Source organism: Nannobrachium achirus (genome assembly GCF_963921795.1).
Source record: "Nannobrachium achirus genome assembly, chromosome: 10".
Classification (NCBI taxonomy): domain Eukaryota; kingdom Metazoa; phylum Chordata; class Actinopteri; order Myctophiformes; family Myctophidae; genus Nannobrachium; species Nannobrachium achirus.
Window position 1 is genome coordinate 55,799,861 of NC_137819.1, and position 24,379 is coordinate 55,824,239.

Consider the following 24,379-nt stretch of genomic DNA (forward strand, 5'->3'; position numbering starts at 1 on the left):
GAGATCCGGGTTCAAACCCGGGTCACGTCATACCAAAGATTCTAAAAAATGGGACCCAGTGCCTCCCTGCTTGAAACTCAGCATCAAGGGTTGGATTGGGGGTAACTCCCTGCGACATACTAGCGTCATGATGTACTTGTACATCAAGCTGCCTTACGCTACAGAAACAGGAGATAGGCTCCCGCCCTATGAGATTCATAGCCTGGCTGATTCATATGGTCTTCATAGCTCAGCAAGGCTTACTATGTACATCATCAAACTGTCCAGGTGCATAGTATCACAGTTTTTTTATGTCTGTTGCATATAGGCCTACAGTCTTTTGCATACATGTTGTGTAGAGGCCAATTTGTGCTTTTACCTATAACCACCGATTAGTGTAAAACTTTGTATGCACACTTCCCAGAGGCCAAGGAAAAACCTGTGCCCTGCATTTTTCACATCTGCCATTTATAGCGCCACCAGAAGGCCGACTTACAGTATGTAAAACACATTCTTCGATATTACTCCTTCCGATTTTATCCGAAAATCACACAAATCAGTACACAGTAGTCTCTACAGTGATGTAATCATGACAGATTTGTCAGATATCATATTCTATCTAATTGGCTAACATTGAATTCCAAGGTTTGCAGGATTGCTCCTTTTTGAACAAAATGTCTCAAATCATGAACGTAGCCTGCTATGTGTGTGAAATTTTGCACACACATTCCCACTAGGCCAAGGAACAGATGCCACCCTTCTCACATTGGCCTGTTATAGCGCCACCAGCGGGTCAATTTTTGCAAAACACATTTTTGGAACAAAATGCTTCAAATCCTGCATGCAGCGTACGGTTGCCGTGAAAGGCCCAAGAACACGTGGCACCCTTTTCACTTTGGCCTATTATAGAGTCACCACTAGGCCAAAAAAAACCTACCTGACCTGCCGGAGTCCTGTTCGGAAGAACACTGCTTCTAGTTTTTCTTTGATGTCTCTTTGCTTTCCCTTGATGCCTTTTTGCTTTCCTGCTTTTTATGCCTTGGCCACTTTATCGCTGCTTGCAGCTATATTTATTATTATTATTCCGCCACTTTTTCTCTAGCGGCTAGACCGTGCAGTCGCTTTTTACGAAACTCGGCAGTATGGCAGAGGACTATGCCAAACGGCTAAAACGCGAAGCTCGCAACAATCTGCCAAAGGGTGGCGCTGTAGGAAGCCTTTGAAAAATGCCAACTTTGAACTGGTGTAGCTCATGCCCTGTTTCAGGTACAGCAATGAAACCTGTATACAATTATGCGTCTCCTCATGCCGAACAACTTTTACGCTCTGACTTTTGACCTCTGACCTTTACCTCTCCCACAATTTTGAATTATATGAAAAACAGTCAAAATCTATCTCCTCCTGGGATTTTCGCGTAACGTGCGCGAAACTTTTTTTACATGAACTTTGGACCAATGTGGTCATCGCACAGCGGCCGGATTTCTTTTAAAGCGAAACATTATTTTTTAATAATTCACTGTATAATGCAGTTTCATGCAAATTATTCTTCTGCCTCTAAATCATACTTGCAAAGTGACACGTTCATGGCATTTGGCAAATATGTAGAGGGTTAGTACAAATATCACTGAAAGCAATCTTACTCCAATTGGCCAAAGGGGGGCGCTATACGAAGCGTTTGAAAACTCAAACTTTAAAGGGGCATAAGTCATGCCTCGTTTCGTTTGAAGACATGCAACTTGCTTACACGCGTGCCTTGACTCAAGCGGAAGACATCTGTGTCTTTGTTAAGTAAGCTCCACCCTTAGATTTTCCGCCATTTTGAGCAGTTTGTAAAACACTTAAACCCGCTTTTATTCCGGAACTTTCGCGTCACGTGCACGGAACTTTTTTTACATGAACTTTGGACCAATATCTAAAGATCTGTCAGATCGGATTTTTTTTAAATTGAAACATGCTTTTTTAATAATTCAATCAACATTGCAAGTTTTATGCAAATTATTCTTCTGCCTCTAAAACATAGATGCAAAGTCACATTTTCATGATGAAATACTGTAGAGGGTAAGTCCAAATATCACTGAAACCAAAAAGAATCATATTTGAACTGGGGACCCCCCACCCTGACGTGAGTAGGGGTTTCCCATGATCTGGGCCTTAGGCTAGATGCAGAATAGAGCTGGGACGTTCGCGAACGAATCGAATCTTTTGAACGGCTCTTTGAAGTGAACGATGGGATCCGGTTTGCGCAGTAGAGAGCCGTTCATTTGGGGGGAGACCCCCTCCCCCCAATTCAACATCTCCTTGCTACTCCACTGAGTACTGACTGAGTACAGTGAGTGAGTGAGAGAGAGAGAACAAGTGGAGGAGCGAGTTCATTGTTGCCTGCTTGTTTTTTTTAGGTGTTTTATGAATAACAAAAGTCAAGGTAGCTTAATTTACACACACATTTTATGAAAAGGGTAAATACTAAATTGTGATCTCAACTGTCAGCAGAGGAATGTGGTGCCACCTTGTGGATTCATGTTTAAACAAATTCTTCTTAAAAATATATAAATATACAAGGAGCCAAACGAGCCAGTCTTTTGAACGGCTCTTTTTAGTGAGCCAGATCGATGGTACTGTCTCACTTCAAAGAGCCATAAATCCCACCTCTAATGCAGAATAGACCCAAACACAGCTGCCCAGCAATTTGCAATCAAACCACACCCAGTATAAAGCCAGACTTTCTGCAGTAACTTGCTCAGTGTGGTCCACAACACTGGAGGTGTTACAGGCAGCAGGTATGTACTCTTTATTTATTTCAACAACTATTCCAATTTCTGACAGTTTAATTCATTAATTATTTATACTTACCCATGCAATAATTTGACTTTTAGATACCATACCTACCTGATCCACTCGCTACACTGGCTGTGTGAATGAGGAACATTGTGACTTGGTGAGTGACCATGTGCTCTGTAATGTTATGTTGTTTTTGGTTTTGGGATCTAAATGTTAAACAATTTCTTTTGGAATGTAATGCTTGTATGTTAGCTGCAATGTTGATTATTGAATTGATGTATTTTGAGTTTAATGCCAATGCCTAGTTGGGCAGATTAATGGAATTATTTTGTTTCAAGCCTGTAGTGCAGCAGATTATTTGAATTTGTTGTTTTTCTATTCATTTGGCCTTTTTCTTTGATCCAGGCCAGGTTTATTCCCTAGAACTGAATCTGAAAGATGGCGAGCCTGCAGAAAGACTGACACAATCCTGTCTGACCTATGGGTAGGAAAAAGCAGCCGCAGTGACACTCATTCCTATTTTGATTTTGAAGTAATGACTTTGAGTTTCTTTATAAAGTAATGATGTTTGAGTGCATTCATTTATTCATTGTTTCAAACCATGCAGGGGAAGCTCAGCCTCACACCTGAAGCCCATCTGACAATCAGCTGACAATCAGTACCAGCTCCCAGATTGCTTCATTGGAGCCAAAGAAAGGCAGTGTAAGTGGGTTCATTATTCTGAACTGTGTGGAACGGGCAGATTGAACACCTCTTCTCTACCTTGTGGCTCAACTGTAATTATTCTGAAGTTCACCTCATTTCTCTCTCCCTCCCCCACCTAGGCTGGCTGGGTTCCAACACCCCCCAATTGGAATCCATAGTCTGCTCTGCCCACAGGACAGCAGCCCCATGTGAGCCCCTAAAGTTCCAAGTTTTGACCCCCAGCCGCCTTCCCCTCAACGTTTTTCAATAAAAACAATTTAACTTTAGTTAAGTCTGACTCTGCTAGCCACTTACAGAAAATAATGCTGCTATAATATTTTGCAATTGCAAATCCTTTGTGTAAATAAACTGAAATTCATACTATTGCATGACTATTTCTTTATCATGTTTCACAAGCATCTGGGTCTACAATGCCAGTGGTGTAAAAGTAACTGATTACATTTACTCAAATACTATCCTTAGTATAATTTTGAGGTATTTTATACTTCACTTGTATAGTCTTACTTCTAGGCTACTCCAGTAAATGCTCATGCATTGCATTGTGAGCTTGTAGATCTGCTATTTTCAAAAAATGTCAAGTTGATGCCAATACCTTTGTACTTTTATTCAGTATTTACACTGAACAGAGGCCACCCTTCTCACATTGGCCTGTTATAGCGCCACCAGCGGGTAAATTTTTGCAAAACACATTTTTGGAACAAAATGCTTCAAATCCTGCATGCAGCGTCCGATTGCCGTGAAAGGCCCAAGAACACGTGGCACCCTTTTCACTTTGGCCTATTATAGAGTCACCACTAGGCCAAAAAAAAAACCTGCCAGAGTCCTGTTCGGTCCTGTTTTTCTTTGATATTCTTCTTTGCTTTCCCTTGATGCCTTATTGCTTTCCTGCTTTTTATGCCTTGGACACTTTATCGCTGCTTGCAGCTATATTTATTATTATTATTGGTATAATACAGTATGTGTGCAGTTATAAATATAAAGTGTCAGGTGCCTGTGTGTGTGGGATCACTGGGATGTGTTTAAATAATATGATAATGTGTGCCATGTGTAAGGTGCTGTGTGTGTTGGTCCTGCCATAATAAATGTCCGTATGTGGTTATTTGATTATTTTTACAATGCCTGTCTCCTTTGAATGTGTGTGACTATGTAAGCAGCTGAAACAGTCCATGACTACATGCTACATGCTTTACTTGGAGGGGAGCTCACATCCACTAATGGGTTGTCCATACCCTCTGCACGGTCTCTGTGGTGCCTCTGTAGAAATCTTGGGCCTTAAGCCAAACTTCTTCAGGCAGAAGTCACCCACACATGCTTGTCCCAGGTGAGGTCCTCTGTGATGTGGAAGCAGAGGAATTTGAAGCGGCTGACTTCTCAATAAAGCAGATCCGATGACGGAGATGGGGTCCTTGGTCTTTTCGGCAGTGAAAGAGAGTTTGCTCGCCACGTGTGTTGGCGGTGGCGGTGATCAGGCCCATCATTGTCACGTTTTCAACCAACTTGATCACGGAGTTGGCGCCGTGCAGCCACGCAGCCAAGGGTGTAGCAGAGGGTGCTCAGGACCCAGCCCTGGGGGACTTCATTAACTATCACCAGGGCCGTGTGCTCCTGTATTCCTGCTTCTGTTTGACCCAGTGTGCTGTGTAATGACTCTCCCCCAGGGTCCACGACCACCCTCTCGCGTTCCCGTCCCTCTCTGCCTCTAACGCGGCTTTGCCTCCCGCGGAGCACGACTTCCTGCCCTGCTCCTGCGTTAACCTCTCAGCACTGCAGCCTTCAGCGTCTGCATCGTAAGCGGTTTCTCTGGCCGCCACAGGGCTCTGGCTGCAGAGTGCTTCTTTCTGGGACGTGCACAGCGGCGGGAGAGAGAGGGGCAGCGACCTGGACAGACGACAGAAGAATAGTGGGAGGACGAATTAAGAAGGTGGATGATATGAAGGTCAAGTGGCAAAGGAAAAAAGAAATCCAATTAAGTTCAGTACACATACAGACACACGCACGCACACAATTCCTCATTCTCTATTTCAGGCTTATCATCCATCCTACCTGACAATAAACAATCACTGTCTGCAATAGGGTAAATAACCTCTGTGTGTGAAAAATGTCAAACCTGTCTGTCTGTCCCAGTGCGTGTGTCTGTCTCCCTGTGTCAGTCAACACTGGTCTCAAACCTGAGAAAGGCACACAGTGCTAACAGATAAGGAAAGGTGGGAATGCTGCAACCTGTGGCGTCTGGACGTGCTGTATGACCTTCGACGTCCAGTGGTGACGGTAAGTGGTGGCTACGGTGCATTTAACTTAACAGGTTCTATGGTAGACAGCCACTCACCCGGGAGTGTGAAGGTGCTCTCCTGTCGTCCCAGGAGACCAAAATCTCTGCTGTTGAAGTGACGACTGTAAAGGTTGCCACCAGCAACCAGGCCCTGTTGGCTACCAGAGGAGTCAAAGAGGCAAGCAAAGGACAAAAGGGAGAGTGACCCAAGAACACAGGACATAGAGGATGAGGGGGTAGAATGTAGAGGACAGAGGAAGTGGAGTGTAGAACAGGAAGAGAATTCAAAATAAAAAAACAAACAAATAAATCATAATTAGCTAACAGAATAAAATCATAATAAGCAAATAGACTATAAAAGTATAAAGTATAAAACTAAAAGATATTTTTAAATGGTGAAAATAATTTGTGGAAAACAGTGGAACTTGAATGGAACATAGAAACCTTCTTCCATCGGCCTCAAAATACAGCGATACGTTTGCAATGGCTTATTACATTAATACAAACTTCTAAGAATGCCAGCAATATGATATGACATTAATAAAAAGGCAACTTCTCACATTATGCAGTTTTGTGGGAGACGGTTTAATGCATTCTGAAAAAAGGCAAGCAGATAAGATCCAGCCATCGCATATTCCCTCTGTTTGGCAGGTATAACCAGGATTTTAAAAACATCTAAAAAGGAGACGGATATGGTCTTTCCTTCTCTCTTCCTGTCTGTCCAATGTGTCCATTTAGTCCAAATAACACTGTGGCACACCAGACTCTCTGGCGATCTATCAAGCTAAGAAACATAGTTATTCCTTTAAAGGAAGAGGCAACACTGGAGGTCAGAGTCTGGTCATTGGAAGCTGAGCCGAGATCGATTAAGGGAACTATTGAACATTGAGAAAGGGGTGTGAGAGAATGAGAGAATGCCGAATGTGTGAACATAAACAAAATAAAAAAATGAGGTAAAAGCGTGAGAGATGTTTAGAACAGGATCAGACACAGCAGAGGGCAGGGAGAGAGACAAGAGAAAGAAAGAAAGAAAAAGTGTTTAGAAAGTCCACAGAGAAAGCAGGCAGTCATCCACAACAATCAGGTAGTAGAGAGAGAGTGAGGGAAGCTGAGATCAGAGAGAGAGCGGCTGAGGGCCAGGTCTTTGTACACAGTGAACAATAACTAACTAACAAGAGGAATGTGGCGACCCACTGCCAAGCCCAGCGGACCTGGCACTCACACAGAGCCTGCAGTCACTCTTTAGTCACTTTACTTCCTTTTTCCACTGCAAATAGGAACGCCTCAGTGTAGCTGGTTGTCATAGCGACGTCCAAACCTTAGCATAGGACAGTGCTAAACAATGCCCAAGTTAAAGATATACAGCAGATTTCTGGAAACATCTCACTTGTCCAGTCCAAAAAAAATATGTTTCTGATAAAACCTTCACATGATAAATAGCATGCCATTGTTCAATATTGATTCATTTCACATTTTCAAAAGGCTAGTTTAAAAGTTTGTTAACAGTATTTCTGTATTTGGGAGCTTCCATGCAGTATAGGGGAGTCAGTCGATTCTCTCTCTGGCCTTTTGGTATCGCCTTAGCTGATACCATTACCAAAAAAGCACTGTGTAAGTTTTGCCTACTGGAAATCAAAAACATTTTGAGTAGATTCGATGCCGTTATCATCCTGTGGAACAGTACCATCAAACACTTTAGACTACTGGTTCCCAAACAGTGGGTCACGACCCATTTGTGGGTCGCGGACACATTTTTATGGGTCCCTTAATGTTTTGATTCCTACATTTATTTTTAATTATTATTATTTAAAAACATTTTCAAAAAACATTCCCAAACAAATGTTTAAGAAGTAGTGGAAACAGCCGATCTACAAGATAATAATAATAGTTAATAATAGTTACCTACTCCTCCCGCAAGGGAAATTCAGTATTTGCAGCACACAAGGAGCGCGTGAGCAATTAGGGGTTAAGAGTCTTGCTCAGGGACACACATCGACATTGCTATCCTGGCCGGGAATCGAACCAGGGACAACCAGGGGAACTGGTTCCCCAGGCAGGCTCCCTAACCATTCAGCTATGGCCGCTCCTAAGTAGATCGGCTGTTTTCACTAGTTTGGGTCCCGGCAAACATCTAATCTCTCTTTTGGGTGTTGAGCTGGGAACCACTGCTTTAAAGACACTGCCATGCACAAATCTTCCCTACTCGCTCCCTGTAAAAGGTCCAACCCGTTCTTCCTCACCTGGTGCGTCTTGCCCTGCAGTTGTCGATGAGCGGGGAATGGGGGATCTGGCCCGTGTAGCCCCCAGGGGCAGGAGCTGAGGGCATGGCGGGGCGCAGGGGCTCCCGGCTGGGGGAGGACCCCACGCTGAGGGAGCGCGAGCACTGGGAGGATGCCGCCCGTTGGGGAGAGAGGGGGGGAGGCGCGGGGTGAACAAACGGCCAAGGACGGACCCTCCGCTCCTCGCGCACAACTGGAGAGGTGAACAAAAGAACACAGTCGAGGTCAGTGAAAGTTACCAGGAGATCAGGTTTTCACCTGTGTGTTTGTGTGTGTGTGTGTGTGTGTGTGTGTGTGTGTGTGCGCGCGCACGTGATCTGACAGCAGGCCAAATATCTTTCAAATCAGTTAACGATAGCTATGTCTTTATCTTATATGATAATAGCACAATTATCCCTCCAGGCTAAGGGATAAGTATCTCACTACCATTTATCAAATTACAAAGCTCCTGTCACTCTGGATTATGGAATATAGTGGAACTAGCCAATTGCAGAAACTGACGTTCACCTGTGCAAGCAGCAGAAACATACTGTATATACGTGAAAGCGTACCCCCAAAAACCCAAATAACGAGAGCCTTATTGTTTGCGCACATTCAACTCAAGATGATGGAGAGTTATTAGGGAATGCCTCCTGGTGGAAATGTGTGCTCTACTGAGCACACCATGGTAGTTATGTCTGCAGCCATCAGTTCACATAAAACTAGAACCTTGCTAAGAAACTCTTAATATGAATCCTGCACAGAGAGAAACAGGACTGGTACATTCAGCAGTTGTCAAGAAATTGTATTTTTAATGCTACACCAGAAGGCACCCTAGGCAAATCTTTTGAGTTTGCTTTCCTGCACAGGTTCAAAACTACACAAGGCTGACCATACAGTATATTGTATTACACTATGATGTAAGCAATGCAGCTGCAGCTAATAGAAGTAATGATGGGTGTGTTAGATTTAGGTGTGCCAATGTGCAAGTATTGGTCCCTTTGTACCAAAAAGCCCTGCAGCGCCGGGCTGAAAATAGCAGGGATGAAGAAGTGGGACATCTTTTCAAACTAATGATATAGCATCAGGCAAAAAAAAAAAGAAGAAAAAAATAGACAGCAAGGACCTTTCAAAAAAGCCTGAATTGTCTAACCCAGAAAAAACATTTTTATTATGCAAGAACCAAAATCGGGTTTCAACATGTGTGTGTATGTCTCACCCTCTCTGTCCATCAGCGAGTACGGTTTGATCTCTCCGTCCTGCTTTCTTGGGGGAGCCTTTCTCAACTGTGCCACTGTGGAAGAGAGGACAGTCACCATGGAGATAAAACCTAATATGAATGATGGGATCTAGCGGAAGGTTGGAGGATCTCACCCCCTCCCCTTTACTTAAGCTCCAGCTTCTGTCAATACGATAATATTGACATAATATGATCATAAAGGCAAGTCACATATATGTTATGTCCCCAACTGCCCTTGTAAAATAATCAAGGTTAACAGGTAGCAATACAGTATATGGTAGCTAGCGGTTAAGGAAAACTGCATCATAAAACAGGATTCATTTGTTATTCCTAACATCTTGGACGGTTAAGGCTGATTTATAAATCGTTGCGCATTGTGTCATGCATGGGAAACAGCCGACCGGCAAGCTCACAACGTGTCGCACCATGAAAGGTTATGAGCTTGTAGATCTACTATTTGTGATGCACAACACAGGCACAATGCAACTAAGTATATATTTAAGTATAAATCAGGCTTTAGCCCCAAACTTTAATCCATAGAGCCAAGACTTGGAATGGTAACAAGAGACACTTCCTGAAGCTGTACTGCTTCTTCACGAATAACATAATAGCAGTTTGGTAGTGCCCTGGTTAGGGACACATTTAGTGACATGATACAGCTAAGCTAATTTGTTTATTATAATTTAGCTAATCAATGTTATTATATTAAGCATACAATGAGGATGTAACCAAGATACAATTTAAGTGTACATTCTCACCGTTACATTACACACAGAGGAGAAATAAATAAAATACTACTACTACAAATAATAAGAATAATGATAAATAAATAATAATGTTTTTAGGGGAGAAAGCTTGTGTTTATTTTGCTGCTGTTCTTTTACCTTTCTGGAAATAAAGCCCATTTGGGGGTAAGGCTCAAACAGACATTGTACGAGTCCCCACGTTACTCCCTGGATTACGGGAGCAGCTCTACAAGCGACCATGTTTATCAGAGAAGACACTGGAACTGGATGGTCTCTCAGAAGCACTGTTAACAGGGCCAGAGCAGCCCCTAGATTTGGGGTTGTTCATGTTTAACGTATTACTTGGCAGTCTATGGTCATAGGAATACCATGTGTGAATTCTGTTTTAAAAGTGATGTTGGCTCCACTACAACAACAAAGCAACAAACACCGCAGCACTTCAGAGGTATCAAGCAGCTTCATTCCTACTGGCGAGAGGTTTGTTAGGGGCTGGGGCCATCTGAGGTAGCCATGACAACCTGACACCTGGGTCCCTGGGGTGCATTGGGTCCAGTACTGTGTGTGTCACTATGGCTACATACATATGATATATAGTGACACACGCTGGACCCAGCTGGGAGAGGAACAAGCAGAGATGGGGAGGCTGGGGCTGAGGAGATTATCTACAAATAATGACAGGAAGAATAGCGAGTGAAACAGCATGAGATAAAACAGGTGGCCCTGATATTTAAACAGAGATTGGGACAGAGAAACAATACAGGAAGTTGGATGCTCGGGAGCAGGGGGGTGGCAGGGGGGGAAGAAGGGGGTATCAGAAAAGAAAGATTTAAAAGTCCTTACAAAAATCCGTACATTCCCTGATCCGTCAGAGGAGAGGGAGGCGAGCCTGAGAGAATTTAGTGAAACAGAAGGCGTTTGGAACTGGAATAACAGCACAGAGCTCTTTCCACACTTAAAGGTTTCTCTACAATGTGTGGATCTTTATGGTAAAAAGAAGAATCAGAATTTATTTCCAGATTAGACACATGACACATTTAGTTGATAAAACTGGTTCGGTGTGCTACTCAAAGACATGAATCCTGTACATCTTTATCTAAAACTACATAATCATGCACAACATGGGTTTAAGTGAGTCAGACAAGTCTGCAAAAAATGTAAGTGAATTTTACAGTCAGATCAAAGGTAAAGCAGTAGGATTTGGGCTTGGCATGCTGCATGCCTCCGTCGTGAGATAAGAATGGGAATCGTAGCTAACCAGAGTGAATGAGTGAATCCCAGGAGTAAACGAGGAAGTAATGTTTTCACGTTTCTAAGGGCCACAGGCCACCCACTCTACATTGGGAATGACGTGAAGAAGGCTTCAAGAGGGAATGCACAGTGCACACCCACGTCCTTTTACACACGCATGTAACCAATACAGACCTCAAAACAAAACAAAGCAAAGCACGCGATGGGACACCGCCAGGAGGTTACCTGATCTGTTAAGGAAGAAGCCATCGAACACTACAAAGTTGTTGACCTGGAGAGAAAAGAGACGAGAGATGACATTATGAAAAGATCAAACAAAAAAAGAAAGAGAGACAGAAAAGAATAATCGGTTCCATCACTTGGCATCATGACAACTTTGATAAATGATCAAGTCCGCAGGGGAATGCAGCATGAGAAAAATGTATACAGGTTGAACAAAGCCATTAACCTCCAGAACCCAGAAGGATGAGTCAGGCTTTGGAGGTTATTTCACTTATAGAGGGAACTTTAGGGAGACCAGACACATAGATCAGACAGAGATCGGCTACTTGTATTCATTTTTGAAATGGGGCTTAACCTGACACTCAGCATACTGTAACATGTATTCAGAGCTATAGATTGTTTAATCCTAGACCCATTTACAAGTATTTCACAACTACTGTATACTTAAAATAACTAAGAAACCTGCCAAGACAGAGAACAAAGTTAAAGACAGAAGAATCTAAATATATCCACTGCAGTCGCAACACGAGTAACAGTGACAAAAAAGGGAGATGACCACATCAGATAAAAGAACAATACAATGCCATTTTCATGTGTCTCCCGAGGCTAGGCAGATGGTTGAGACATACGCATTGTCACATAATCTATTCTGTTGTGAAGCTTTGACATCAGAGACTGGAGGCGCAGAGGGAAAACATGAGGCAGCATATCGTACCTGAGGGACACTTTCTGTCAGGCAATAATGCTTTGCCAGGAAAGACAGGAATTTCGGCGAGGGCCTGTCGTAAGCCATCAACACAGGTTGCAAATGCTTGTGCTAGATATGGAAGAAATGTCACATATAAATATATAGCATATACATAAGTGGTGTGTAAATAATATGCTACTTCGGTATAATGTATAGGAGCAACTGTATAACAAATTGTTATACTGTTTTTAATTGCTCCCATAAAAAGATACCTGGTCATGTAAACAACATGAAGCCTAGCATCTCAATTCCTGGGGCGAACATAAGGTGAACACAAGTTCACAATGTGTCACGTTGTGACGCGTTGTGAACTTGTGTAGATTGTCTATTTTCAAGAGATTTGGTGTAGCGGGAAAAGGCAAACCCTGGAGGGACACTGATCAATTAAGTATATAGGGTTTAAGTGGTTAATCACACTTTAAAGTGAATTATTGATTTATTATTGGTGTTTTAATTGTCACTATGGTTAATGAGAAATGTCCACTGCAAGCTTAAGTTGTTGGAATGTTGTAGCAATGCTAATGGAAACATAGTATTAGGTAGCCAGTATCAGTTTTTTTAATCAGCTAAGCACATACAGTACTGACTGATACCATCACCATTAGCATTACAAGCTTCTCAGTAACCTAAAAAGAAAAGAAAAAGAAAATAATAAACTATTTGAACTGTAACTTTGTAACTTTGGAAGTGTGATATGAAATAAATTAACTATGGCTATTCCCATTTAACATGAACAGGAGCGTATTTGGTTGTTTACATTTTAACCAAATTAACACTGCATCCATATTCTGGGCATGTCATAATAGGCACGCATTCAGGGACAATTTCAAATCTACAAGCTCACAACACAACCTTGTACTGCTCGTAGGGGCGACAGTGGCTCAGGAGGTTGAGCTGAGCGGCTGCTTGGGAAACGGATGGTTCCCTGGTTGAAGTGTCATTGCGCGCACTGTGATGCATTGTGAGATTGTAGATCGTCTATTTTTGTGGACAGATTGGTCATTCCAAAGTGCCGCTTGAAAACAAAAGGTGACCTTGCTTCTGTTATAATCATGCATCGTTTTTATTCTTCTGTCAAGCACTTTGTAACACTGTTCTTGAAAGGTGCTACACAAATAAAGGTTATTATTTGTATTATCTAAAAAAAACGCTGCTACAATGTCCTTTATGTATCTGTAGAAAACATTTAACAAGCTAGTAACTAGGCTTTATAAAGACGCAACACAAATGCTTGCCAGGTGGAATGGCTCACAGGCCTAGTACTGTGACATCATCTTGCATTTGTAAACATGGTTCAATACAAGGCATGACTCCATGTTATTTTAACACACCACATTGTTTTGTCTTCAGTAAATATCACTGGCAAACATCAACGTAAAGATCCCTTTAGCAGCACATTCCATGACCAGCGACGTGGTTCCTACGGTTTACCCCTGGGCAAGGTGTGTCTCACCTCACCTGCAACATGAATTCAAAGAGTTCAAGCCCATAGCCATGTCGCTGCAAGTTGTCAGAGATGTAGAAATCCAGAACACACAGTGGCTCAGCTTCTATGTGGGCCCCCCGCTGGTCCTGAGGAGCAATTGCATCAAAAAGGATTGCTTACAGGGGTCAAGTTTAGTACGCTGTCATGACGAATCACCAGCATAGATACACTATGATGTATACCAGTGGTTGTGGTTCCCAAACTATTCAGGTCAAGACCCAAAAGAGAGATTTCACGTTTGCCTGGGAACCCAAACTAGTGAAAATCTATTAAAACATTTTTTCATTTATGGAATTTCTTAATTTGTTTGTTTGTTTTAAAATGTATACAATTATTATAATTTCTATTCTTTTTTATGTTGGAAAAGAACATTTGATTTTTACTCTAGTCGTGATCCATAGAAATTGGTCTGTGACCCACAAAAGGGTAATGGAATTGGAAAGGCTAATTCATACTTTGTTTCATACCATTCATACTTTCATATAATTCATTCATTTTGACTAAAACGGCTGAAATCACGCAAGTCAAGTATAAATTAGGCAAGTAGGCTAGCTGTTAGGAAATACTAGGATTACCAATCATCTAACCACAAAGACAGACGTAATAGTCAACAAATGGAGGGAAATGCGTGGAAACTTACAAGCAGAAATAGTTTCTTGTAGCCAACCTTGAGAAATCCCACCGCAGCCCCACGTCCCCTGTATGTGGGAGAGGAGGGGGGGAGGTGTTGAGTGGGTGCAGGGCAAAGGAATTAGTAAGACATAGTAGTCAATGGAAATGTGGGCGAGGCCGGTGACACAAAGTGTCACAAGTGAAGTGACTCATTAACCTAGTTTTGTTTTTATTTAATTTTGAACCACATGCTGGGAACATGGGTTCCCTTCCCTCCGTTTTGGGGACCATGGCGCTATGCTCAATAAGGGATATCATATTTATATGCACTTTTCTTTTTTTTATCCCATAATTTTGAAATAGAGTTCTCAACTGGCCTGAATATTAAGGCCCGGCCTTAACTGGGCCCTAACTGGGCAGGGCCGAGGCCCTACCCGGCCCTACTAGTTAGCATACATTTTAGGCCCTACCCGGCCCGAAAACGCCGGGTTGGGTCGGGTATGGTCGGGTCTATAACAGAGTAATAGTAATAAAATAATACAAAAATATTTTTTCTTTTTTCATTGAGCCCGAGGCCCTACCCGGTCCTACTAATTAGCATACATTTTAGGCCCTAACCTACCCTAAATGTCGGTCGGGTTCGGGTATGGTCGGGTTCAGGCAGAATTTGAGAACTCTATTTTGAAACCCATTTATCACCCTGTACCAATTAGCCCTTCACTATGCCCCTCCCAGCCTTGGCAAGCAGGAAGTTATTCTAAGCTAGCATTGGACAAAAGCTTGCTTGCCTTGGCAAGCAGGAAGTTATTCTAAGCTAGCATTGGACAAAAGCTTTTTGGGAGGGGCATATGAAGGGCTAATTGCCTAAGCTATAATCCTGGGCACTGCTCTCCCTCTGCCAACATGGGGAGGACCCCGAACTGAGCTCATACTTCATTCAGTGCATGAGGAGTGTGCGGGCCACTTCTTATCACCTGACAGGGGGGAGCTTCCCCGGTTGGGCGTAACCAGTTCCTTTCCCCTAGGGTGTGGGCGCTGATGACACAGAGGAGAGAACACGCCACCAGCACCCACAGCGTCCCCCGGCGGGAATCGAACCCAGGACCTTCTAGCTGTGAGGCGACAACACTACCTACTGCACCACCGTGCCCCCTATATGCACATTTTCTAATACAGTACTGTTGAACTAATCGAATGAAGCTGGAAAAAACCCTACAGACACAAGTAGGGCTGGGTGGCTGTGTGTACAGGACAGGTAGAGAATACAGTATGTGTACGCAAACATACCCATCGCGCTCTCCATCCTTGAACAGATAGAGATGGTGCCTGTTGGACTGCAGCTTGGAAGCAGTTGTTATTGGTGCTGGCAGCTGCTGGGCCTGTGGAAAGCAATTAAGCACATTTTAAATGTGTTATTTCAGTGACACAGCAGAACTAACACAGCAGTCCGCCTCCTAGGCCAGGCACATGCAGCGAGGCCTAGGGCAAAAGGTAACTGGTCAGACCAGTTACCTTTTGCCCTAGGCCTCTGGTCTTATCTGCATCATATATGTATTCTATTAAAGTGCATCCTAGGTTTAAATGCATTATTATGTATTAATCACACACACACACACACACACACACACACACACACACACACACACACACACACACACACACACAGAGAGAGTCTGAGAGAGAGAGAGAGAGAGAGAGAGAGAGAGAGAGAGAGAGAGAAGAAAGAAGAGAAGAGAGAAATATTATCACCTTAGCTGAGGCTTTCCCAAGTTCATCAATAACAGTGGCGATTTGAACTTGCAGATCAGGCCTAAAACATGGAGAGATTTAACAATACAGAAAGGATTATGATGATGATGATGATGATTGATGACTGGGATTTAATACATGACGTCACGTACTTAAGGGTGTGTGTTGAAGGGCTATCCCTATCCCATCCCGTTACACAAGGCAACAATGGTTTTGGTGGAACCTACCTTCCTATGCTTTTTCGACCAGCAACCAAATCCTGGTCCAAAACGGAGATTCTCTCGGAGAAAAGATGGTTTATATCAAAAGGGAATTCCATACTGTTGAATGAATAAGAGCAGCCAACCACAGCATTAGTAGAGATCCTGCAGGTGCTAGCGTGGCTTATCGTTTAGCAGCCGGTGGGCGGTGGCACGATTTCTTTGCAAAAACAGCCTCCAAGCAACCTGGAAAAAGAATACTAAAACGTCTCATTGGTAGAAATACACTGACACACTAAATGAACGCTTCAGTGGATGCAAAGAGCCAGGCACCGGCTAATTCCATTGTGTCGCTCACTGCAGCTCCATTGTTTCTGTTCGCACAGCCACTACCCCGACAACGTCAACCGTAATACCTCCAAAACACGCGACGCCAAATTAATGTGTCGCATAATAGTCCTGTTTGAATTGGGTTTAATACTCAAATAACTAATTCAAATAACATTTCTTATACAGAGATGTAAATGGCTGTGTTGTCCAAGACCCTAATGTACAGTTTATTTAGCTTTTATTTTTTGTTGTGTACACTTCGATCGTGTTTTACGGTAATGTGTATCGAAGCTGTGATTTACTGCGTTGTTAGGTAAACAGTCCTCCCTTAGCAACGAACAACCCCAAGATAAAGAGACACATTCTAGAGGTTTACTTATTGAATACTCGTAGAAGATCACATGGTGGCTGTAAACATGTTGTTGGGCCATTTTGGTCAATCGTATTGGTCCAAATGTCTACACTACAGTTTAAGGAAGCATAAATAATAGTGAAGCACTACAAGCTTGTCCACATGGGGGCGCTGCGTGCTCAATTGTCCCATATCACACATGACTATCTAATCAAACAGCAAGCCATTTATTATCATGCTCACACACACTAGGAAAGGGGAATTATTTTAAATATGCTCACACACACTAGGAAAAGGGAATTATTTTAAATAATAATTTTCATTTTCTTTGGATGAGTTTCACATGTATTATAGCTCCCAACCCTTTATCTCTGGTCCATCAGTGGTATTATAGGCCAGCCTGGTTTCAAGTTGGACAAAGTAGGCCTAGGCCTAGGATACTCAACCCCAGTACTTGAGTCAAAGTAGGATACATAGTCCTGTCTCCTGGTCAAATATTACTCACCTAAGTGAAAGCTGCTCTGTCAAATTTGTAAGTAGGCCGATTTGCTTTTTAAAATACTTAAAGGTCCGCTGTCAGCCCTGAAATTATAATAGTATGATACAGTAGTTCACATGGTCTCTCTCCCGTGTGCATCCTCAAACAGTCTGAAACTGTCTCAGTTGACCAGTACAGTAAGTAGTCATACAGTCAGGCTATACAGACAATTAATTTGATTGGCTTATAATAGACCGTTTGTCAGCCTTCTGATTGGTCCCTGAGACTCCCTGACTGGCCAACCAGAAAAAAACATTCACTTTTTGCTATCGGGGGTGGAGTTTGTGCAGTGGAGAATGTTGCTTCAGGCTTTCAAAAACTGTCCGCAGTGCGCGACACGGAGATCGGCCGGTACGGTGATAGCGACGGCAAGCGTCAAGCGATCTCGCTCATCATAACGAATAAGCTTCAACAAACTAGTTCACATGTACCTTATCAATGGTCTAAGAGTCACGATTGGGTACATATAATTTAAATGGGCAGAATTACGAAAAGCCAGCCTATTATGTGAGGAGAAACATTCTCTCTGTCCTCTTCCTAGTACCCAAGATGCAATGCGCTTCTCTTTCTATCTCTGATCCAGAGGATTAAACTAATTAAAACATTTATTTTTCGGGGGAAAACTACTGTTTTGCTATGTAATTACTGTACCTTTTTCTTCCCTTTTTATTAATATCACGTAGATGTGTTTTTTGTGGTACTTTATATAGCTGTAATGAGGCTATGAAGGGGAAAAAAATCCCATCCACTTCCACTATAAAAGAATCTGCAAAGAGGATTCTGTCCCACTGGGATTAAACACATTAAAACATATATTTTCGGGTAAACCCCCTGTTTTGCAATGTAACTACTGTACCTTTGTCTTCCCTTTTTATTAATATCACCTAGGTGTTTTTCCTTTGGTACTTTATATAGCTGTAATGAGGCTATGAAGGGAAAAAAAAATCCCATCCACTTCCACTATAAAAACAATCTGCCCAGGGTTAATGTCCCATCATAGTAACAGGGCAGAATGGGGCGGGATTTACAAAAGGGTTTATTGCGCATCCCCTCAATGACATCATAAAAATATTAACTTGTTCTTTAAGATGATTCTTAAAGTGACAGTAACCCTTTAGGTGACAGGCCCCCTTTAAAATAAATCCAAAGTAGCCTACATTTTGTTTTACATATCAATGCATTGCTGTAAAAAAGAAAACAAAAAAAAATCTCCAAACAATTCAAAGCTTTTCCAGTAATTTCCCCAAAATATCAATAATAGTGATTGATTGCTAATTGGAAGGACCATGGCTAGATGAGGGGGTTTACCTTTTTTGTATTTAGGAAGGCGATATTTCCCAAATACAAAAAAAAAATGGGCCTTATCAGTTTGCCATTCTCTAATCAAAAATCTGTGTGTGGCCAAAGTAGGCTATATGAATATTTCAGGATTATGCAACACCTGCCTTATTGCCATTGGCGTTGGTGGTGACACTGTCATGTCATCTGTCAGATAATGTCTGGAAATTATTCTCAACCTTTTACATTTTAGGACGCCAAGTTTGATAAGCATTATAGGCAGCAGGCTACAAACCCCACTCATCTACACCATAGAATCCACTGAGTTCATTTAACACTGATTTACACACTATACAAATTGAACCAAATTGAACCATAAGCAGGGGCCCTGGAGCCAAGGGGGCCCTGACACCTGAAAATCAACATTTCGATTAGTCAGTAGGAGATGTGTTCCATATAACGTTGGAGACCTCAAATTGTCTAATGTCAAGACAGGTTTCCAATTGTGTCAAATGAAACAAACTCTTGTTTTGACAGCCTCCCAATTGTAGGGGAAAATCCAATTTCTATTAAAGCTTTTTGACAAGAAAAACAAAAGAGCTGTATTAAAAGGACACGCAGGTTATTTACATTATTGTGACATGGCTCTGCAATGCCAGGAGTCTATTTGGAAACCTGGAAACATTAAAACCAGAAAGCATCTGTCTCACAGCTGTGAGCTTGTACATCTGTTATAATCTTGAAAGTGACATTTTTAATAATTTACCATTTCTTTTTTAACAAAAACCTTCTCTTCTGGGGGTCCCTACTGGCACAAACCATTTTCAGATGGGGGTTCACAGCCAAATATCATTTTGGGGGACTAAAACACCTGACCTTGATGAGACATGTGTTTCTCAGAAAGTACTGTAAGAACTAGGCCAAATAAGATGTAGCCTATTGTACATTCATGCCTTACAAAACGTCTTCAAAGTCTTGACAAGTTCCCTTTATTTCACATACTGTAAAGTTTGCTATACTATTATTAATTCATTATCAAGGGAGGAGAAAAGAAAGCTCCACAGTTGTTACTGTGTACGTGTTCTACTTTGTTTTCTTCTCAACTTTTCTGGCAGTTCCTGGAACCTAAGGTGACCACAATGTCAGGGTAAATAGGATAATTTTGGTCCCTTCACTTTGTCTCTTGTAAGTACAAAAAGGTGTTAACCATACTGTTCACGTAAAGCACACACTTTTCACACATCTCTACGTACACAAAGGTGTGAAGACAACAGGGATGTATTATGGCTTGTGAACATTGTACACGTGCACAGGGGCCCTGGATCCAAGAGGGCCCTGACACCTGAAAAAAATCAACATTTCAATTAGTCAGTCAGAGATGCGTTCCATATAACGTTGGAGACCCCTCTGGCCATTTCATCTAGGAAGATTGTCTAATGACATGACAGGTTTCCAATTGTGTAAAATAAAATAAAATAAACTCTTATTTTGACAGCCTCCCAGAGTCCCACTTGTAGGGGAAAATCCGATTTCTATTAAGGCCATTTTACAAGAAAAACAACAGAGCTGGATTAAACACAAGAATTTGGCAAAACTTCATATTTACAATATATATATATATATATATATTGTTAGATATGAATTATTATACATAATTCTATGTTTGTGTATGAGTCTCATATGACCATATAAGATATATATATGAACTGAACGTACAGTATGAGACCACATTTTGGTCGGATACTGTAGGGTCAGGCTAAAGATTACAGGTCATAATAACTTTAGACTATGAAATCATGATATACTGTATAAGTCACGAGTGGTGGAAAATAACCAGCACTACGTGGCACTTTCTTCCTGTTATTTCCTTGTTATGATATGGGAACAAATCAATGAGTTCCTACTACTTCCTTGTTATGATATGGGAACGAATCAATGAGTCCCACGAAGATCTTACTGTCATAACTGTATGTCTATATATACTGAATGTAACTTCCATTTTGGGTGAGAGAATTCTCGACCTGCCAGCTAGTGGTGGGGAGAGAGATTAGAAAGCATACCACTAGGATGGTATGCCCCCTTCCTTGGCAGTAGCTGCAGTCTGCAGTTAATTTACAGTAGCCTAGACTTGTGCTCAGAACTACTGTACACAATCTTCACAGTCTGTTGCATTGTCATCAATTAAAACAACCATCATGTAGTTGTCTTAATGGACGATATTGATTTTAATGGATGAAATGCTCAATATTCATATGGATCTGTTGACTGTTGCACTTGACAATGTAACATGAAATTGTAGGCTATATTTTGTCATAAAGACAAGGCATTAAAGGAGGTGATGGCTGAGGGGGGCCTGTGTTGATTTTGTGCACAGGGCCCATTTTCACTTTACTCCGTTCATGCCCATAAGATTCCCCAGACCCCACGTTGAAAACCAGGGTATGTGTAACATTTTATAAAAGATACCATTTTATATAAAGAACCACTTAACCTATCTATCCACATCTATCCCACTACTCATAGAGTAGAGTAGTTACTGTCAACACACCACGCTGCTATCGTCTTGTTGACAGATGAAAGAAAAGGACTCAGCACAGTCAGCAGCATCAGTTTAAAATGTTCATATTTAGCCATCAAACTAGGTCCTGCACCTATACCTGCTGAAGACCTTCATTACACCATAGGAACAAGCTAGTTCTTGAACATGATGACATGACATGAATGGTCATGCTGCTATAGGCCTAATCATTGCAAGCTTGGGCTGGTCGCTGTAATTTCCATATGGACCACATGGTGGCAATGCAAGCAGAGTTGTCACCCATGACCATGTTCTCAAGGCAAGATGATTATTTTCAGACACATTATAAGGGTTGTTTTCATTCTCTTGAATGAAACCCCCTTATAGCCCCCCACTGCCTCTGGTCTATACATCAAAGACTCAGGTAACTACCACCATTCCCAACCTACACACCTTTGATGACAGATCTGAATCATAGTATGAAACAGCAAGCCCACTCATTTGTGTGTTGCAAGCATAACCGCAAGTGCAAACAAATATGAAAACCTCAGAAGATGTGACACACGTAGGCAGGAAAACCTCAAGTTAGTTTCATATTAGTCACATGGGGACCTGAGTTTCCTCTAGGCCTTTTTTTCTCCTCTATATGCAGCCCCCCCCCCCCCCCCCTTCTCTTACTATTACTCCTTTCTCCATTACTCTTTGCTGAAAAACTATGAAAAAATGTTTAGGCATTTAGCAGACGCTCTTAATCCAGAGCGATTTACAATAAGCAAGGTAATAATACAACAATACATCAAATCCTTATATTATAATTGCCAAAGGGACCCATGGAGTGCCACTGGCAGTCGAGGCATTGATTGATTGATTGAAGACTTTATTAGAAGTTTGCATAGGAAAAGGTACAGTTTCATGATGGTACAGTTCACTGGTACAAGGTCTACTAAAAGGAGATCCATGAAAAGACTAAGCTTATTTCCACTGGAAACCATTGAAGTATCTCATATAACATTGAATGACAGACAAATAGAACACAGTACTATGCAGTAGATATGTAAAGAAAAACAAAAAAAAACAGTAAGTCTAAAACAAGCAGTATATACAAAGAAGGGGCAGGGGAGGGTAGGGTTGGGCTAGGTTCATTTAGCAGACGTTTATCCCACCGGTTCTAAGCTATGTTCCCCACCATGAATGTACTTACAGTACATATTGTATACAGTTAATATAAAACTATATAAATATAAAATGATTCAGGCACATTTTATCTGGAAATCCATATGACGGGACAGTACAATTTTCACTTCTTCTCATGTGATATTACATTTTCTAAAAAGCAGCCCACATGCGACATGCCTCTCTGCCATCATGTAATTGTTCTCATCTTTATTTCATTTCCTCATTAGGTTCAGTCGGTCGGTCAGTTTCACTTGTTCTTCCTTATTATTGACATTCCCGCCTCCCCTCCCTCCCACTCTCCCTCTCCCCCTCTCTTCCACTCTCCCCACCTCTCTCTCTACATGTTTACATACACACATACATACATACGTACATACGTACACACACACACACACACACACACACACACACACACACACACACACACACACACACACACACACACACACACACACACACACACACACACACTCTCTCTCTCTCCACAGAACAATGTGGAGAGAAGGGCTTTCTCTTCAGGTAGTAATAATGTAGTCAAACCCATAGGGAAAAAGATGGGACCTCCCCATGGATTGCTCTTTACGTAACGAGCTCACACATCATCACTGAATCATGCAGTCACCCAGAATAAAAACCCCTTTCTTTCATTCCCTCCTTCAGATGATGCCCACCTCCTCACATCTCATCACTATACAGTTCCATTTCCTCTGTCACCTCTCTAATGTGATTGGAATATATCTGAATCAAACAGCGTGAATGATGATTGAACCGCCACATTCCATTAAAGGGCAAGTGGGGGCTCCAACCTGCATTGGAAGAGGAGATGGCGTATTTCCATATTGCAGTTTGAACCGCAAAACCAGTAGGGAATTTGTTGATTTCCAAGGGAGCATCCCTCTTTCCTCACCACGCTAACCAACACACTTTTAAAATTTGGGCTGAAATGAACTGCTTGCTACACACACACACACACACACACGCACGCACGCACGCACGCACGCACGCACGCACGCACGCACGCGGCGCACACACACACACACACACACACACACACACACACACACACACACACACACACACACACACACACACACACACACACACACACACACACACACACACACACACACACACACACACACACACTAGCTTAATGAAATGAACTGCTCGGGAAGCACCCGCTGGCCTACTGGTCCAGGCGCATTCCACATAGGCTCTGAAGCCTGACAGCGTGTTGTCGGTTTGACTCCCGATCCGGACGATGTTTGCTGCATGTCACTCCCCATCTCCCTCCCCATTTCCTGTAAAGGCCAACACAAAATAATGGGATTTTTATAAGCTTATCAAAAAAAGTCCCTGACTCCCAATATCTCTGCTGTCGGGCCGAAACCTCCTAACTCCAAAATGTTCATTTCTGGAAAATGAGCTCAAGTGGAGGTTAGGAGGTTTTGACCGAAGGGCGTTTTACAACTTTTCATTGGTTCAATATTATTTTAACCAACCCACAGATGTAAAGGGTGTCCAATAGCACATATTTATGAAAAAAAGAGAGGGCCAATCGGGTGGAGTTAGCTGGTTTGGCATAAAGTGTGGACTGTGGAGTTGGGAGGTTTTGTCCCAAGCACTTTTTACTACTTTTCATTGGTCCAATATTATTTTAACCAACACTCAGATGTAAAGGGTAACCCTGATTTATGCTAAGAAATCTAAAACCTCAAAAATGGAGTTAAGAGGTTTTGGCCAGACAGTGACGTTATATTGTAGATAGCCTGTAGCACACCACAAAGATATTTCTTGTTGGGAAAATTAGATTCTTGGTTGATTTAAGTTTAAGTTTAAAGTTTTAAGATAAGAAAAACTTTTATTGATTGCCAGACGGACATTCAGGTGTCATAGCAGCAACAGCATAAACACAGGAGTGGTCAGGGACGTGCATAAAATGTTAGA

At 42.1% G+C, this 24,379-nt stretch overlaps 1 protein-coding gene across 1 annotated transcript; it reads right to left on the reverse strand.

Moving 5' to 3' along the window:
- Positions 1 to 5,048: 5,048 nt before the first annotated feature.
- On the reverse strand, positions 5,049 to 16,359 carry atat1 (alpha tubulin acetyltransferase 1; the record flags this gene model as incomplete). The annotated part of the gene is made up of 12 exons (XM_080735608.1): positions 5,049 to 5,340; positions 5,570 to 5,630; positions 5,789 to 5,889; positions 7,972 to 8,203; positions 9,209 to 9,283; positions 11,449 to 11,494; positions 12,161 to 12,262; positions 13,652 to 13,765; positions 14,320 to 14,377; positions 15,579 to 15,670; positions 16,041 to 16,101; positions 16,268 to 16,359. The coding sequence occupies 12 exons, from the start codon at positions 16,357 to 16,359 to the stop codon at positions 5,049 to 5,051; spliced, it is 1,326 nt and encodes a 441-aa protein (XP_080591734.1).
- Positions 16,360 to 24,379: the final 8,020 nt, after the last annotated feature.